We start from the raw sequence: 19,554 nt of genomic DNA, 5'->3' as shown, positions 1-19,554 counted from the left end.
TGGATGAAGAGAGAGAGAGGGAACTGTTCCGTTTGGTGGTTCACTGTGTCAATGTGTAACTACATAAGGACAAGTTGGCTAAAGCAGGACACCCACAGATGTGGGATCTAAATTCAATCACTCTGTTGCAAGAGAACTTTCCTGCAATGCAGGAAATTTTAAACGTGTAGTGTTTTTGTCATTTTAAAAGACTTCTGAAGTGTGTAATTTCCACTTAAAAATGTCAGACTTGATTTTCCCTTATGGAAAATTGATCAACCCCTAAAGAAATGTTCATTAATTATAATTCACATAGTAATTCACATTTCCTGTTGCTAGAGGATTATTTTCCTGCTGCAGCAAACTGAATCAAATTAAGATCCTATATCTGTATAGGCAACAACAAAAAAAATCATAAAAAAAGGGAAGTGCAGATACTTGAAGTGTTAAAATCATTTTTTTTTTAATGCAGTGAATTTAAACTCTTAATTAACCTGTTACTAAGAAGAATTTGTTGTCAAAAGCATGTATGTTGTACATATTTAAAACAGCATACTAAACTTTTAAATAGCATGTCCTTACTTTAACTCCTACCTAGCGTACCTGATTATAAATTCTCTCATTACTTTGATATAAACTGTCTGCTCGTGTGGATCTACTAGGAAGGCCATGTGAGCTCAGACAGCGGTTAGTGGGTAATTGGAGACAGAGATGTTGACCTGGTAGTACATTTTCCAGACCAAAGTAAAGACCGACCTTGCTACTTTTATGTTTCTTTGCCTCCAGGGCTTTACGGCTCATGGGATATTTATTGCAAACATAAATCCAATGTTTAAAGACTGTGTGCAAATATGTTCAAGATGGTCTTGCTGATATCCTGTGATGTTGTAGGAATAAATAAATAAACAGTTAACATGTATTATATTCCATGAAGTCTATTGATGTGTTGTCCCTCTGATGGTTATAAGGTTTGATGGTAGGTTTGTAATACTGTATGTTGAAATTAGGAAAAATATATTGTGTCCCCAAGCAATTATGACCAAAACAATTAAGGCGAGTAACACATAAAAAGGTACCCATAGTCTTATAGAGAGCAGGCTATCCACTAGTCTTATGAGAAGACTAGAACAAGGGTGTAACGGTACCATGGAAAGCCCCGCTGACAGCGGTCTGTAGGCATTTATAAGAGAAGTGCCTACATGGTCTGCAGCCACTAACATATGTTGCATAGCAAGTAACGACAAGAAAATTGTTGAAGATGCAAATGGGTTAATGTGGGAGATTACCAAGTGTTGTTTGGGAACAGTACTTAGTGAATGTGGATGTGTAAGTTGTGAGATATGACATAATAAGCTGATTGAAATTTGGATAATAAATGGATTGAAATTATTACTGTTAAGATTGAAATTTGGATAATAAGATTGATAAAAATTTGGATAACAAGAAAAATGGATAATAAACTGATTGAAAATTGGATAATAAGAGATTGAAATTTAGCTATAACGTACTGAGTGAATGAGAGCGGTCAGTGAAAAACTCAGTAAATGTGAGTTTTTCAATCTATAATGTTATCTAGGGGTTCTGTCCACCACTGCCCATCGTAGTCTGGGGCTACTAATAATAGCACTGGTGTTATTGAGCACGGGTTGTTGTTTTATATGTATAGGAAGTAGTGGTCTATAGCTTTTCTGGGAATTGTCTATGTGGCCTCTGATCACTGTACCATAGTCTCTGGGAGGCTAAAGAACCGTTGAAGATACATATGGTGCGTAGGATGCACATGGAGCGGTGTGTATGTGAATACCTAAGTTGATTTATATAGGGAAAATAATGAACACCCCAACCTGTTCTGTGAGCTGAGTTTTTCAATCTATAATATTATCTACGCTTATTATGTATGTATAGGAAGTAGAAGGTGTGAGAAGGTCTTCCTATTGGGAAGAAGGTAGTCCTAGATGAAGGAAACAGATATGGAGACTAGTGAAAGTCACAAAGTGAATGGTAATTGGCTTTCAGATAGCACTCTAATAATGCAATGTCTTAGTAATTTAAAGAAGTAAATGTTTAAATAGAAGGTCACATGACGAACAGAGGTATAAGGCCACCATCTGGTGTTTGGGTTAGAGATAAGCTTCCTGTGGAACAATAGATAGCCGTCAGTACACACGGAACTCAAACAGGCTGTAAGGGAAACAGTGAGGAATAATTGAATAATTATGAATAATTGAATAAGACACATTTCTGACAATTTATTATTCAATTCTATAGTTTGCGTAGCACCAGTGACTTAAGTAAAGCATTTTATTTTACTAGGCAAGTCAGTTAAGAACAAATTCTTATTTTCAATGACGGCCTAGGAACAGTGGGTTAACTGCCTTGTTCAGGGGCAGAGCGACATATTTTTACCTTGTCAGCTCATGGATTCAATATTGCAACCTTGCGGTTACTAGTCCAATGCACTAACCACTAGGCTACCTGCAGCCCCTTTACTACTGTACAGTGTAAAGGTGCCTGGATCCAGCTGTGGAGGGAGCTCCCAAATTAAGGCCATTTTATTTGTTTTTACCCTACGATTTTTACTACACACCTCAGCACCCACACACAACTCACCTTGATAAGAAATGTACTGAAAAACCCAATGCGAACCTGTTTCAACAAACGTTAGAAATGTTTGAAATATCCTCCTGATCGACATGTGTACTTGGTGCATTGAGTTGTTTGGAACCTCTCCAGCTCGCTGATAATAAACAATGATTCATTTAAGATTGACTTCCAGTGTCCCTGTGTAGAATTTCCACCACAGACCATTTATACAACGGGTGGGTCTAATCTTATGACCATATTTATATTTGTCAGAGATATGGGGAGTTCGGTTCAATAAAAATGCAATGAGAGGAGTCAGGTGAAAAACAACCCAATCCCGGGTCCCCGCTGGTGAGACCCTTCATCCTAATCAACTCAGGTGTCCCCTTAACCTTAACCTTAACTCAAATTCAGAACACGGTACTGTGACTTGGCTGAGGCTGAAGTATCAGTGAGGTAATTTAAAGGTTATTTCTGATTGATCAGATATGTGTTTACTGTGAATGCCGTCTCGTCGACCGTGGGAACATTGCCTTTAATTGTCAATCGCGGTATAAAGCGGATCTTTAGCACTACGAATTAAATCAGCTGGGGGGGGGGCACTACTACCATGGTATTTCTTTCACCCACTGAAGCAGTATTGTCAGTATGAATGAGAAAAAGAGAAAAAAAGAGGAAACAATATGAAGGATGAATACGACCCCCTATATGCCACCTGTTCTAAATAGGCCTCAGTGTGTTTGTTAATCATTAATCTACAGGCAAGGCCTCAATGTGTTTGTTAATCATTAATCTACAGGCAACTGCCAAAATAAAATAAACACTTCGGTAAATGAGGGATATAAAGTATATTGAAAGCAGGTGCTTCCACACAGGTGTGGTTCCTGAGTTAATTAAGCAATAAACATCAAATCATGCTTAGGGTCATGTATAAAAATGCCCAGATGCCAACTATTTAGGCTACCATGAAGAAGAGATTTCAGTGACTTTGAAAGAGGAGTCTCAAAGGAGCTTAGGGGTTTTAAAGGGTGTGTGTGTATGTGTGTTTGTCTATGTGTGTGTATGTGTGATTGTCAATGTGTGTTTGTCTGTCTGTGTGTGTGTGTGTGTGTGTGTGTCAAAGTCACCAGATCTAAATCCAATTGAAGACTAAATGGGAGATTCTGGAGTGGCGTCTGAGACAGCGTTTTCCACCACCACCATCAAAACACCAAATTATGGAATTTCTCATGGAAGAATGGTGTCACATCCCTCCAATAGAGTTCCAGACACTTGTAGAATCTATACTAACACCTATTAAGACACTTTATGTTGGTGTTTCCTTTATTTTGACAGCTACCTGTAAATGCGTTTATTAAGGAATACTTCTGGTTAAAAGCAGTGATGAAAAGCCTAGTTTCAAACATTCATCAAAGTTAAGATAGTAATATTAAGTTAAAATAGTACACACAATCAGTCATATTTCTATAGTTAAACTATGTGTTTATATACCATACATTTTTGCAGCGCCTATCCCATAAAATTATATCAATTTAAGATACAGATTCTCAAATAAAATCAAATTGTATGTGTCACATGCGCTTAACACAACAGGTGTAGACTTTACAGTGAAATGCTTACTTAACCAATAATGCAATTTTAAGAAAATACCAACAAAAAAAAGTAAGAGATAAGAATAACAAATAATTAAAGAGCAGCAGTAAATAACACGGCCCTATAGCTTGGCTATATACAGGGGGTACCGGTACAGAGTCAATGTGCGGGGGCACCGGTGTCGAGGTAATTGAGGTAATATGTACATGTAGGTAGAGTTATTAAAGTGACTATGCATCATTAATAACAGAGTAGTAGCAGTGTAGGGGGGGGGGGGGCAATGCAAATAGTCTAATAGTCTGGGTAGCCATTTGATTAGCTGTTCAGGAGTCTTATGGCTTGGTGGTAGATGCTGTTAGAAGCCTCTTGGACCTAGACTTGGCGCTCCAGTACCGCTTGCTGTGCTGTAGCAGAGAGAACAGTCTATGACTAGGGTGGCTGGATTTTTAGGGCCTTCCTCTGACACCGCCTGGTATAGAGGTCCTGGATGGCAGGAAGCTTGGCCCCAGTGATGTACTGGGCCGAACGCACTACCCTCTGTAGTGCCTTGCGGGCGGAGGCTGAGCAGTTGCCATACCAGGTAGCGATGCAACCCGTCAGGATGCTCTCGATGATGCAGCTGTAAAACCTTTTGAGGATCTGAGGACCCATGCCAAGTCTTTTCAGTCTCCTGAGGGGGAATAGGTTTTGTTGTGCCCTCTTCACGACTGTCTTGGTGTGCTTGGACCATGTAAGTTTGTTGGTGATGTGGACACCAAGGAACTTGAAGCTCTCAACCTGCTCCACTACAGCCCCATCGATGGGGTCCTCGGTCCTCGTTTTCCTGTAGTCCACAATCATCTCCTTTGTCTTGATCACATTGAGGGAGAGGTTGTTGTCCTTGCACCACATGGTCAGGTCTCTGACCTCCTCCCTATAGGCTGTCTCATCGTTGTCGGTGATCAGGCCTACCACTGTCATCAACAAACTTAATGATGGTGTTGGAGTCGTGCCTGGCCGTGCAGTCATGAGTGAACAGCGAGTACAGGAGGGGACTGTGCACGCAGCCCTGAGGGGCCCCCGTGTTGAGGATCAGTGTGGCAGATGTGTTGTTACCTACCCTTACCACCTGAGGGCGGCCCGTCAGGAAGTCCAGGATCCAGTGGCAGAGGGAGGTGTTTAGTCCCAGGGTCCTTAGCTTAGTGATGAGCTTTGAGCGCATTATGGTGTTGAACGCTGAGCTGTAGTCAGTGAATATAATTCTCACATAGGTGTTCCTTTTGTCCAGGTGGGAAAGGGCAGTGTGGAGTGCAATAGAGATTGCATCATCTGTGGATCTGTTGGTGCGGTATGCAAATTGTAGTGGGTCTTGGGTTTCTGGGATAATGGTTTTGATGTGAGCCATGACCAGCCTTTAAAAGCATTTCATGGCTACAGACGTGAGTGCTAGTCATTTAGGCAGGTTACCTTAGTGTTCTTGGGCATGGGGACTATGGTGGTCTGCTTGAAACATGTTGGTATTACAGACTCAGACAGGGAGAGGTTGAAAATGTCAGTGAAGACACTTGCCAGTTGGTCAGCGCAAGCTCGGAGTACACGTCCTGGTAATCTGTCTGGCCCTGCGGCCTTGTGAATGTTGACCTGTTTAAAGGTCTTACTCACATCAGTTGCGGACAGCGTGATCACACAGTCATCCGGAACAGCTGATGCTCTCATGCATGTTTCAGTGTTACTCGCCTCGACGCGAGCATAGAAGTTATTTAGCTCGTCTGGTAGGCTTGTGTCACTGGGCAGCTCTCGGCTGTGCTTCCCTTTGTAGTCTGTAATAGTTTGCAAGCCCTGCCACATCTGACGAGCGTCGGAGCTGGTGTAGTACGATTCGATCTTAGTCCTGTATTGACACTTTGCCTGTTTGATGGTTCATCGGAGGGCATAGCGGGATTTCTTGTTAGCTTCCGGGTTAGAGTCCCGCTCCTTGAAAGCGGCATCTCTACCCTTTAGCTCAGTGCGAATGTTGGGATATGTTGGGGTATGTACGTACTGTCACTTTGGGGACGACGTCCTCAATGCACTTATTGATAAAGCCAGTGACTCTCAGCCCAAAACCCCTTCCTGGACTGTGTGTCACGTTGCATCCCACATGGCAACCTATTCCCTACATAGTGCACTACTTTTGACCAGAAGTAGTGCACTACTTCAGTTGAATACTTCCAGATGGACAACTGACTAGGTATCCCCCTTTCCCTTTCCTTACTTTTGACTAGAAGTAGTGCAGTATATAGAGAATAAGGTGCCATTTGGAGCACATCATCTGCTTTCATTTCGAGGGCTGTGTTCACACCAACTCCTGCAAAGGCTTCTTTGTGGCTCTAACTACGAAATAACATTAGAGAGAATTCGCACGCCAACACTTTGATGACAAAGACAGAAGAGACGCAAAGAAAATGTCATCCTTCAAGAACCCTAGTAACCAAACCGATTTAACTTGTGGGGGTTCAGTTGAAAATGTCTGTTTTTAACAGCTGTTTTCTGTGAAATGTGAGAGAAGCGCATGTTATCTTCAGTCAGCCCTAAGAAGCTGTGTTGATGCATCCTTTACTCAAGTTCAACCTGCGCGTAATCCAAAGCGTCTAATCTTCTCCCTCTTTTGCAAACATGAAAGTTATTTTAAGTATACTATTTAAATATATATATATATTTAAAGGCCCAGTGCAGTCAAAAACCTGATTTGTCCTGTGTTTTATACATTTCCACAATATGAGGTTGGAATAATACTGTGAAATGGTGAAAATGATGATAACCCATTAGGCACAGATGTCAATTCAACGTCTATTCCACGTTGGGTCAACGTATTTTCATTGAAATGACGTGAAAACAGTTGATTCAACTTCCCACTGGGCACAAACTGGTTTAATCAACATTGTTTCAATGTCATTTGGATTTGAAAAAAGTAATCAAAAAAGTAATCAACAATAAACTGTTGTTTTGAGTGTTCAACCACAGGATTATGTCATCATAGTAACCAATTTTAAACATAGACAAACCTTGTATAAAATATGTTGAATTTGTATCTTTGAAACAATGTCAGATCTTCAAAGTTATATCCTCTCTCAGAAAATAAACAATAAGGCCCCTCCTACTACTAGAGAGTTGATCTATCTACAGCTATCCATTTGGTCTCCCGTCCAGGGTTTTAATCAAGCCCTGCTTAGCTTTGATATTTGTCACTGACTACTACCAAGTTTAACAGAGCAAATTAAATGCACGTTATAGGCCATACAGTATATAATCAATTATACTATTAAGGCCTATATAGCTGAAAAATATCCCCATAGCATGATGCTGACACCACCATAGTTCACTGTTGGGATGGTGCCAGGTTTCCTCCAGATGTGACGCTTGGCATTCAGGCCAAAGAGTTCAATCTTGGTTTCATCAGACCAGTGTCTAATGGTCTGAGAGTCCTTTAGATGCCTTTTGGCAAACTCCAAGCGAGCTGTCATGTGCCTTTTACTGAGGAGTGGCTTCTGTCTGGCCACTCTACCATCAAGGCCTGATTGGTGGAGTGCTGCAGAGATGGTTGTCCTTCTGGAAGGTTCTCCCATCTCCACAGAGGAACTCTGGAACTCTGTCAGAGTGACCATTAGGTTCATGGTCACCTCCCTGACCAAGGCCCTTCTCCCCTGATTGCTCAGTTTGGCTGGGCAGCCAGCCCTAGGAAGAGCCTTTGTGTTTCCAAAGTTCTTCCATTTAAGAATGATGGAGGCCACTGTGTTCTTGGGGACCTTCAATGTTGCATATCCCCAGATATGTGCCTCGCCACAATCCTGTCTCGGAGCTCTACGGACAATTCCTTTGACCTCATGGCTTGGTTTTTGCTCTGACATGCACTGTCAACTTTGGGACCTTATATAGAGAGGTGTGTGCCTTTCCAAATCATGTCCAATCAATTGAATTTACCACAGGTGGACTCCAATCAAGTTGTATAAACATCTCAAGGATGCTCAATGGAAACAGGATGCACCTGAGCTCAACTTTGAGTCTCATAGTAAAGGGTCTGAATACTTATATAAATACTTAAATTTTTCAAGAAATTTGAAAAAACATCCCCAAACTTGTTTTTGCTTTGTTATTATGAGGTATTATGTGTAGATTGATGAGGAAATGTTTTATTTAATCCATTTTAGAATAAGGCTTTACTGTAACAAAATGTGGAAAAAGTGAAGGGGTCTGAATACATTCCAAATTACATTTTGATATTTGGTTGCATTGTCAACCAAACAATTTAATATAACTTTTGTAATACAGTAAATACACTAAAGTTAAGGCTATCTTACAAACTAATATAACAGTATTTATTCAACTTTAAAATGAGTAACACATCCATGGCGGATGTGTTACTGCGGTTACTGTAACTCTAAATGTCTTCTTATGTAATCATATCAAGCATGCATGTTCAATATAGCATGCATAGTTAATCGCAGGTCTGTGGAGATTCACAATTGATGTAATAATCTGCGCAGAATTTCAAACAGCATCGATCACTTTCAACATGTTCTTTTAATGTGATCTCAACTACAATCCAGGTCATTTGGTTCTCCTATTAGATGAAGCACAGTGATAACACATTAAGTTGTTGTATAAATACCAAATATCTGACATGCTATTCCCATTTGAACTTTGTTGTGTTTTTCTATGTTTGAAAGCACAGTGATAACACATTTAGATGACAAAAAAACAAAACGGGAAATTGTTTTAACATTGGAATTTGGTTGTGCTTCTATATGGTTGAAAGCATAGTGATAACACATTGGGAATTCAGCAAACTTCTGGCTGTCTTTTTGAGTGTGTGAATAAAGGTTGAAATATCATTGATCAACATCTCAACCAAATACGATCCACATTTCCACGTTGAAATGACGTGGTGTGCCCAGTGGGAATGCCCTTTAGAGTATAAGAGCTGTTTGAAAAGACCACTTGGCATTTCAGCCTTTTTTAGTAGGATGGTGTTTAGGCCTGCCTGGTGACATCACCAGCCACTAAATTAGTTCATAGACCAATAAGAGAGTTCCAAACCTCTCTGCCAATAACAGCTACTTTTCAGTTTTCCCCTCCCCACTCAGACCACTCCCAGACAGTCCTAGCAAAACTCTTGCTTGAGAAATTGCTCTTTGCTAAGAAGCTATTTTTGTTTCTTTTTGACAATTTTAATTGAAAACAAGCGCAGTAAGGTACAGTACTTAATTGTTACCCAGAAATGATTTGATATTGTGATAAAAACGTTTGCATTGGAGCTTTAATATATCCATGGATTAAAATAATCCTTCCTTAATTTATAGAACTAATATTTTATTCAAATGGGAGTTTTCAGGGCAGAAACTCGCATAGGCACCAAAATATACTTGCAGCACTGAGTTGTTCAAGCGAATAGTAAGAAACAAATTACAGCATCCCTCTCTACTGTACTCCAGTCTATTCCCCAGTACTCATTACTGGGGGGGGAAGAATAGAGGATGAATCTCAGAGCTCGTAGTGTTTCGGGGAAGTAGACTCATATCTCGTTACATACAGCTGGAGCTCAATTAGCGGCCATTTTGCCGAGTTAGGCACACTCAGCCCGATTCACTGCTGCGAAAAACAAATGTTGTTTGTCCAATCACGCCCCACATCTGTCAAGCTGCCTCTGAGGCAGCCTTTAAGACCTGAGTAAATACTGAAGGATACAGGCAGCTTCTTTGGCAGTGTGAATACAACAACAACCAAAATGAAGTGAGGAGCTATAACAATTCCAGTGGCTTCTAATCCAAGGTAGCTTTGATTTTGAGTTTTAAAGTTTTTGGTGTACCCAAATTTCCCTCACTATTTTGTTGTTGTTATTGTTTATGAACTGCAATTATTCCAAGAGGAGTGAGTCGTATCATGTAAAGTAGGTTGGCTTGCAAAGAGTGTTTCTAATAGTGCATGAGCGAAAAACAAAGTAGTGGCAACTTCACTCTCGATGAGTAAAGTGAGAAAGACCCACCGAGAGAGACTTGTGTTAATTGCCTCAGAAGTGTCTGTGTAGTTAACAATCTTGTCTCATGCGATGTGTTAAATTGCCCCCCGAGGGCGTTTGGGGACAGAAACTGTCCAGCTCTATACTCCAACTGCGTTCGGTATTAATTTACCAGACTAGACAGGTCCTCAACAGAAGGGTCAGTCTTCTCCAAACGATCTGTCGACCCCTTCATCCCTTTCTTTCATCCCTTATCATGGGTGCTCTTTCCTCCATCTAGCTGTTGCCATGGCTACTGGTCGCAGGGACGAAGGAATGAGAAGCACACTGGAGTTTAGAGAAGAAGAACTTCTATCACTGGAGTTTAGAGAAGAAGAACTCCTATCACTGGAGTTTATAGAATAAGAACTCCTATCACTGGAGTTTATAAAATAACTCCTATCGCTGGAGTTTATAGAAGAACTCCTATCACTGGAGTTTATAAAATAACTCCTATCACTGGAGTTTATAGAAGAAGAACTCCTATCACTGGTGTTTATAAAATAACTCCTATCACTGGAGTTTATAGAAGAAGAACTCCTATCACTGGTGTTTATAAAATAACTCCTATCACTGGAGTTTATAAAATAACTCCTATCACTGGAGTTTAGAGAAGAACTCCTATCACTGAAGTTCAGAGAAGAAGAACTCCTGTCACTGGAGTTTATAAAATAACTCCTATCACTGGAGTTTAGAGAAGAACTCCTATCACTGAAGTTCAGAGAAGAAGAACTCCTGTCACTGGAGTTTATAGAATAAGAACTCCTATCGCTGGAGTTTAGAGAAGAACTCCTATCACTGGAGTTTAGAGAAGAAGAACTATCACTGGAGTTTATAAAATAACTCCTATCACTGGAGTTTATAGAAGAAGAACTCCTATCACTGGAATTTATAAAATAACTCCTATCGCTGGAGTTTAGAGAAGAAGAACTCCTATCACTGGAGTTTAGAGAAGAATAACTCCTATCCACACACACCCTCTGTTATGTCGGACTAAATCCCTTCTTTTGATCCTCCTTTGATGGAGCCATTAAGGATGTATCTTATGTACAGTTTGACTAGCTGAGGTATTCAGTTCAGAATGTTTTAGGCTCTCGATGGTGCAGCAATCTAAGGCACTGCATCTCAGTGCTAGAGGCATCACTACAGACCCTGGTTCGATCCCGGTGTATATCACAACCGGCCGTGATCAGGAGTCCTATAAGGTGGCATACAATTGGCCCAGCGTCGTCCGGGTTAGGGGAGGGTTTGGCCTGGGTAGGCTGTCATTGTGAAATAAGAATGTGTTCTTCACTGACTTGCCTAGTTAAATAAAGGTACTTCCATATGCAATATTTGAAGTTAGGGCGGCAGATAGCCTAGCGATTAGAGCGTTGGGCCAGTAACTGAAAGTTTGCCAGTTCGAATCCCCAAGCCAACAAGATGAAACATCTGTTGAGGTGCCCTTTAGCAAGGCACTTAACCCTAATTGCTCCAGGGTAGCAGTTGATAATAGTAGACCCGGACCGTGATCCCACTCTTCTAGGGTGTCTCAGGGAGAGTGGGGTATGCTTAAAAAACACATTTCCAATTCATTCATACATATGTAAAATAGGACAAATATAAGCACCCACCAAATTAGAATTATTACACACAAACACAATGAGGACAATGAACTCTGCTGTGGTCTATGATAGAGCGTTGTGCACTACTCACTCCTAGTACTCTTACAAAGAACAAGAACAAGCTCAATTCAATTACAGAGGTTAGCATCAAGATACATTGCACTTCAAAACTGACAAATGTAGTTTACCAAGGTTGAATCAGGAAGGCTGGTCTGAATGGCTTGTCACTTTTAAATTAATCTAGTAAACACAATTTAATTGACATCACTTCCTATCGCACGGGCATAGCAGGTATCCATACGGTAGTGTTTATCATGTTACCTCATCAGCATAGCAGGTATCCATACGGTAGTGTTTATCATGTTACCTCATCAGCATAGCAGGTATCCATACGGTAGTGTTTATCATGTTACCTCATCAGCATAGCAGGTATCCATACGGTAGTGTTTATCATGTTACCTCATCAGCATAGCAGATATTTATAGGGTAGCATTTGTAATGTTACCTCATCAGCATAGCAAGTATTTACATGTATATAGGGGTTCGATGCCAGCTGCCTAGCATAAGACAACCTGTCATCAGCATCTGGCTCCGAGGAGCAATCCTCGGAGAAGAGACCATAGCCCAAACTATTCAATAAAATCCCATATTACGTTCTGTCCTTATTGTCATTCAGATAAGCCTGTACTCGATTGACCAGAATTGAACGGTCGTCATGGGTAACAATACACTAGAAAATCAAGAGAGGACATTCATATTCATCGCATGCCGCCTGGCACAATCATTTATAACCGCTCATGTCCATCAATGACAAATGATGCATCACACATAGTGGCATGCGCCAACTAGCTGACACGTTAACAAGGTCGTTGTGATTTGATTTGAGTGAGCCGTATGCATCGTTATACTCCCGTGAAGTCATTTGTCAGCTAGGGGTTGTAAAAGTTAAAACAGGTGTGGTGTTGTGTATATGCTAGCTGGAGTTCTATGGGGTGTGTAATAAATCGTTGGTGTCAGGTGTTTCCATGGGGATGATTACTTGAGAGCAAGACAAGGCAGTATAAGCATGTGGGATTTGGAGCCAGCCCATCAAACGCTCGACAGGCCCATCTATTTCACATATACCAGGTAGTTTCGGGATAATAAGAATCTGCCATGGTATGCCTTTGTGTTTATTAGTTTCGGAATCAAATGTTCAGAATATGCCAAAGGTTGCCTATAAATACCTTTATGAACCAAACAACCCAAAAAAGTAATTTGAGGTGGCTTTGTTGCTATGGTAAATGCTTCTCTACATCAATACTTTTTTGTTGGTTTGGGAAATCTGTTTGCCTTTCTCTCCTTGTATTTTTAATATAAATCTCGTTGAAATGGTTCCCAGAGCCGTGCCAGTCTGTTCACATTACAAAGAGTCATCATGCCCTTTGGCCACACTCTTGAAATACCCTTTTAGATCTATGGCTGCCTGCTATACTACATTCTACAGATATTTGGTTTTTGGTGAAATATTCCCAGCCTTTAGATCTACCCTTTCACTTTCTCTCTTTCTTCCCCAATTTTCACCATCTGTTCAGAGACCTCAGACCTCATCACCCCAGTATCAAACAAAGTTTGCTCAAAGGACTAAGTTACCCATCTATCTCTCTCTTTTCTTTGTTCTATCCTTCTCTTTCCCCTCCCTGGTGGGGTTTGTAATGCAAGCAGGAGGTTTGTGAGACCTTCCAATCCCATCAGCAAACACTCAGACGCATAATCTGGCTAAATCTGCCATTTCTCCCTCACCCATTCACATGCAAGCTAATTTGTCTTGGTAGGCTCTTCTTTTGAACCAATGTCCATCACTGTGACTGGAATGACTGCTGGGCACCACAAGCCATGAATCAAGACTTCTTTCCTAGGATGTATATTGGTTAACACTTAAAGCTGACAGGAATAATGGGTTATTACTTGTTTTTAACTAATAACAATTTGGGGGGGTGCTTATATTTGTCCTGTTACACACTGAGACACCATCTGTAATGAGTTATTATTTGTTACATAAGCATGTACTTACTGTATGTTATGAGATGACATATGACTGTATAATGGGTTCATACAAGCTTATGACATGTCGTAAAATGGATTATAACGGCACAATACATTATACCTATTGGGTTTAAGCAAAGTGGTACTTGATAAAATCTCCCTAGCATATTTTGTGGAGTGAAATGTAGAAATCACCACATAAATGTATCTGCGAGTGATAAACAGAGATTATGATATTTTACTTTTAATTCAAGGGTTCAGACTTGTACTTTGAAAGCCGAAGACATGGACAGTAGTGTATTTGAAGAGAAAATAAAATGATGGAATTTCAGTGAAATATACAATACTTTTGACTGTTGCCAATGGCTCAAATGTGAGGGCTTTGAGCTTGCATGACTCCAATTAAAGGGCATATTTTCGTTGACTGTTGTCAGACTCAATCATCTCAAACTCACATCAGTGGATTGGCATACTTGTGATGCAGCTCCACGTGATGATGTGTAGATCAGTGAATTAGTGTCATCCCTCGAGCTATGATGAGCAACCGTCAATTAACAAACCACACAGGTGGCACAGACAGACAGGCAGTATTGGAAGAGCAAGGCTCTATGCTTGTGAATGTAGCCAGGCACATTGTGATGCGCATCCTGCATCCTATCCATCAGACTCAGCCCCTCGGGTATTGACACCCATTTAATCAATGGCAGGCTTTAGGCCTTTAGTGGATTGCATCACACTGAACTATACAAAACAGACACACAGGCCTTACTCTCTTCAGCCTCACCGGCCGCACACAAAGTGCACTGTCATGCTAATCTGGAAAACACTGGAAACTAAAGACATTAATGACAAAGACTGGCGGGAGTTGTGGAGTTGACTTGGAGCTGAGTTGCTTTGATTCTTTTTTTGGGTCTCACTTATATACTTTTATTTGAATGAATATTGGGGTATTTCTAATAATAAATAACCTACTAAACTTTTGCACTGTCAGAACACAAAGCGTGACTCTTGTAAAGGAGTGTGCAGTATGTTGACTCACCTGAACAATGTGATGCCTTCACTATAACAGCATTATGTAGATTATTGATGGCACAACATCATTTTGTCATTTCCCAACAACTTCACCTGTCAACTTTCCCCATCCTCCTTGATAAACCCTTCAATCTGCTGTGTTGAGGTTTCCTCCCAATGAGAGATAGCAGGCACAGTTGAAAGGCAGATCTTTTTGTGACTAGCCTGGCAGTTTTCAGCCGAACAGCCTGTCATTTTCTACATGAAGGGGGTAGTTTTCCACTGATGAGGCTGCACAGACAGCATCGGCCGTCTCACCGGCAGCAAATCACTACTCTGTTAAAAGTCCCTGATGCGTAGCAAACTCTGCCTGCCAAACCTCGCTTCAAATCTGCCTGCTAGCACAGCCTCCAGTAATTGGAGGCATTACACTAGCTTTGGACAGAATAGCAAATGAGCGCTATGAGCTTAGGCAGAAACCGTACCGATGGAACCAAAAGGTGGTACTGAGAGATAGGGGGGTGGAATCAGAAGAGGGTACTGAGAGATAGGGGGGTGGAATCAGAAGAGGGTACTGAGAGATAGGGGGGTGGAATCAGAAGAGGGTACTGAGAGATAGGGGGGTGGAATCAGAAGAGGGTACTGAGAGATGGGGGGGTGGAATCAGAAGAGGGTACTGAGAGATGGGGGGTGGAATCAGAAGAGGGTACTGAGAGATAGGGGGGTGGAATCAGAAGAGGGTACTGAGAGATAGGGGGGTGGAATCAGAAGAGGGTACTGAGAGATAGGGGGGTGGAATCAGAAGAGGGTACTGAGAGATGGGGGGGTGGAATCAGAAGAGGGTACTGAGAGATGGGGGGGTGGAATCAGAAGAGGGTACTGAGAGATAGGGGGGTGGAATCAGAAGAGGGTACTGAGAGATGGGGGGGTGGAATCAGAAGAGGGTACTGAGAGATGGGGGGTTAGGGGATGTATCTGTGCGTGGGGAGTGGAATAGTGTGTGTGTTGGGGGGGTGGCATTTGTGTTTTGTGTGTGTGTGCGTGTGTGGGGGGAAGGGAGTGTGTGCAAGCAAATGTGCATGTGTACGTGCATGTATTAGTCTGTGTGTGTGTGTGTGTGTGTGTGTGCACACACATGCTGGCATGTGTGTGTGGGTGGATGATTATCCTTCCCCACACACACTCTCATGTACACACAGTGGTAAGTACAAGAGCTTGTCTGTTGTTAATCTCCCAGTAATCACATGGCTCACTCTGGAGATTTGCCGTTCTACTGCACGAGTGTCTGGCCATCAAAGAGCATACGACAAGCAAGCAGGAAATTGCCTGCCATCTACGCACCGCGTCCTCCGTTCTTACTCCATCAAGCACGCTCATTAAAATCTACAGATGAACTGTCTCAGTTGATTTGTCATTACCTAATAGGCTGTCATATGAGGATGGTGTCACATCCTTTCCTGAGAAGCTTGCTGTCGTCTAGCATTAAATTGAAGGATAAAAAAAAAAGAGAGTTTCCGAAACAGTTTTATTGCGATTAAGTGCTGGAAGATTGAAGATTTCTAGCTTCTAGTCCGTGGTGGTCCTGAGAGATATTGTGTTGGATCAACATTGATTTACATTGTAGAAAAATAGAATGTGACGCCCCTATCCTGACAGCACGTGTCAACGACACTACACACAGTCAATATGGAGCATACTCTCTGGCTGAGCGCACTAGTTAGTCAAGGCCCTCATCTTCAACACCTAATGCACTGAAGTGCTGTATAGTCAAAGCTCTGCAAAAACCTACAATACTATTCTTCATTCTTTAACCCAACCTTTATTTGACCCATTGACATAAATCGACTCTTCTCCAAGGGAGACCTGGCCAAGATGGCAGCTTCAGTATCTATATTAATAGGTTTCTCCCATCTACGTCTAGTGCTGTATGTTCCTAAACAACCTTTACTGAGGGCTACAGTACAAGAAGAATATCTATAACAAGACCCATTATAGCCCAGATATACTCAATTATACACAAGAAGGAAATCATGCCAGATCTAACCATACATCTCAATGACCTATCCCCACGTTCTTCTTCAACTGGGACACTATATGGTGTTGGTGGCAGTACGTCTATCTTCTCAAGGACAAATTCGGAGGAAGATGGACATGTCACCACCGATCTCTCCTCAGGGAGATTATCATACGCCTGCTTGCTCAGCATCGGGTCCAAAAAAAACCTATAAATATCTGCATTAGCCTTCCAGGCCATCCACAAGGGTCGGTTTTAACACAGTCAATAAAAACAGAACATCAGTAAAGTGTCCACCACTAGGGTGTTGCCAGGTGACAGCACCGCTCATCAATATTGGCAAGACAAGATCGATGTGACATGATGCGGTCGTGTACAGGTTGTGTACAGGTCGTGTACAGGTCGTGTACAGGTCGTGTACGGGTCGTGTACGGGTCGTGTACGGGTCGTGTACGGGTCGTGTACGGGTCGTGTACGGGTCGTGTACAGGTCGTGCACAGGTCGTGCACAGGTCGTGCACAGGTCGTGTACAGGTTGCCAAAAAATGCACATAGAGCCACTACCATTGTTGGAATGATGCCAGGGTATCTCGCTTCCTTGAAGCCTCTCCCATGACGGAGGACGAATCTATAGTCCTGCTTTCTCACTAATTAATGAGCTGTGTGGACTGGTCTTTGATTAAGCTTAAAAGTGAATGAGTTTCATAACTAATATGATATTCTAAAAGAAAAACATACTTGCTATTCCCTATGTTCGTCCTACGACTGGAAGAAGAGAAGACCTGGAATTACTTTGTGCTGGACCCGCAGAGAAATAAAAGAGAATACCATAGATCACTTTAATAATTGATTTGCATATGATTATCGAAAAAATACTAAGAGAGAAATGCGTATTTTGTTCTAGTTTCTTTTTTTTGTTTGTTTACAATTCCATACACCTTAGTCTTACAGAAAGAAGTCTGCCCTGATGGACATACATTTCCTTATTTTTCTTATTTCACATAGATTTTTTTTATCCTGGTACATGGCCCCTTTAAATTGTCATTTTCCTTTTGATGTTGCCAACAATAAACAAACATACAAACGAGGGTTCACACGGAGGTCAGAGGGGTCAAATGAAAATGAACTCTGGGCGGATTTAGTAGGGATGGGGAGATCATATAACACAGCAGATGCTGACAGCTGGCGTACTTTAAAAAAAAAAACATGTCAAGAGTAATTCACTGAATAATTCAAACTTTTTGTGGGTCGGGTTGATATTGAGGTCACATAATTATCATCTTAATGGCAACATATTTCATTTGCAAGGGATCCTTGACACATTTTACTTAAGAAAACATCCGACACATCAACATAGATATCAGTTAGCCTGGTACCATATTCTATGTGCTTTAGCCAACTTCTCTGACTATCGGTGTCAGGCCAAACATGTTCGGCATTACAATGGGAAAACACAGAGACGATTTGGTTAAAGCACAAACGGCCTGGAGCCCCAGGCTAAGATATCAGTAGCGTGTCCAGAATAATGGAATTGACAACTGTACTACAGGCTGACAATGTCTGCAAGCAATGGTGACTAGAAGTAGCTATGGTTCATCATTAACCCTTTCCTACGAGCCACAGCTGCCACAAAATATTTCATTCTTGTTTAATCATTAAATTCACTGTCTAGTGTATTAAGTTAATGTGTGAAAAAAAAAAATAGATATCCCTCAATTACTGTAGAAAACGCAATACTATTATCAGCTATAAGTAATAACTTAGCATCCAAAACAAGACATAGTTGAATAAAATAAGAGTAAGAAAATAGAGTAATAGTTATGCGGAACCATTGTCTCTTGTTCACATGACGTTCATCCACAACAGTTCCAATTTGGCATGCACATGATGGTGTGTCCTGTACTGTGTTACAGTCAAATACGTCCTACTCAGTCAGCCCCTTTTTCCAGGGAAGGTGAATGGGACACGCAAAGACACATACAGTATCATGAGACCAAAACCTTCCACTGACATGAAAGACCACAATTAAAGAAAGTGGACAAAACAAGATAATAAAAAACAGCAATTCTTATAGAAGTCTGCAATCAAGTTCTCTGACCAAGGGCATTAGGATACAATCTTTTCAGGTGTCCGCGTTCCTTCAGAATCCATAGAATCCGTCCTCAAAGACTCATCATTTGAACAAACCCTTTTGTAACATCATTGCGCCTGTATCTTTCCAGTACATAGTATCCATATCCGTTCCCATCCGTGGTCAAAGTCAATGATAAAGGCAGGGAAGACATGGGAATCACTTTGGCAAAAGGACGCTTCCCAGGCAGCAGAAAACACATGCAGACATGCAAACATAACCTGAGGGGGAGTTTGGCTTTCTGTCAATGGACGGTTCTCGAAATCACAAATGTCAATACTGAGTGCGAGCACACACCAATAATCAAGTTCTCCACAAGCTGCTCAAGAGTCTATTCTCAACAGAGCTCCACTGAAGCTGTCCAAAGTCAAGATGTCCTTTTCCATGTTAGTTTTGTCTAGGTACAGCAGACCACTTTTGTTTTGTCTAGAAATGGGTCATCCATTCATTGGGTTCTGCTAGTAGAGCTCCTAGGTAGTTTCTAGTGGGTCCAGTTTCCTCTGCTGATTTGTTGGTTTGTTGTTCTGTTGGTCCAGATCCAAACCTCAGACCCTTATGGGGAGAGTTGCGCTCATCTGTTGTCGAACGATGTCATTCTGACT

General features: G+C 41.4%; 1 protein-coding gene across 1 annotated transcript in view; it reads right to left on the bottom strand.

Moving 5' to 3' along the window:
- Positions 1 to 17,646: 17,646 nt before the first annotated feature.
- LOC106598805 (ephrin type-B receptor 3) overlaps positions 17,647 to 19,554 on the bottom strand; it is a 51,402-nt gene continuing 49,494 nt past the window's right edge. The window contains exon 15 of the mRNA XM_014189812.2: positions 17,647 to 19,554. This exon is cut by the window's right edge and continues 58 nt beyond it. Coding sequence (XP_014045287.1) covers positions 19,498 to 19,554 — 57 coding nt within the window. The 3' untranslated portion in view covers positions 17,647 to 19,497.

The sequence above is a fragment of the Salmo salar genome, chromosome ssa03 (assembly GCF_905237065.1).
Source record: "Salmo salar chromosome ssa03, Ssal_v3.1, whole genome shotgun sequence".
Classification (NCBI taxonomy): Eukaryota; Metazoa; Chordata; class Actinopteri; order Salmoniformes; family Salmonidae; genus Salmo; species Salmo salar.
The sequence above is the reverse complement of the archived record's forward strand: the minus strand, read 5'-3'. Positions and strand labels throughout refer to the sequence as shown.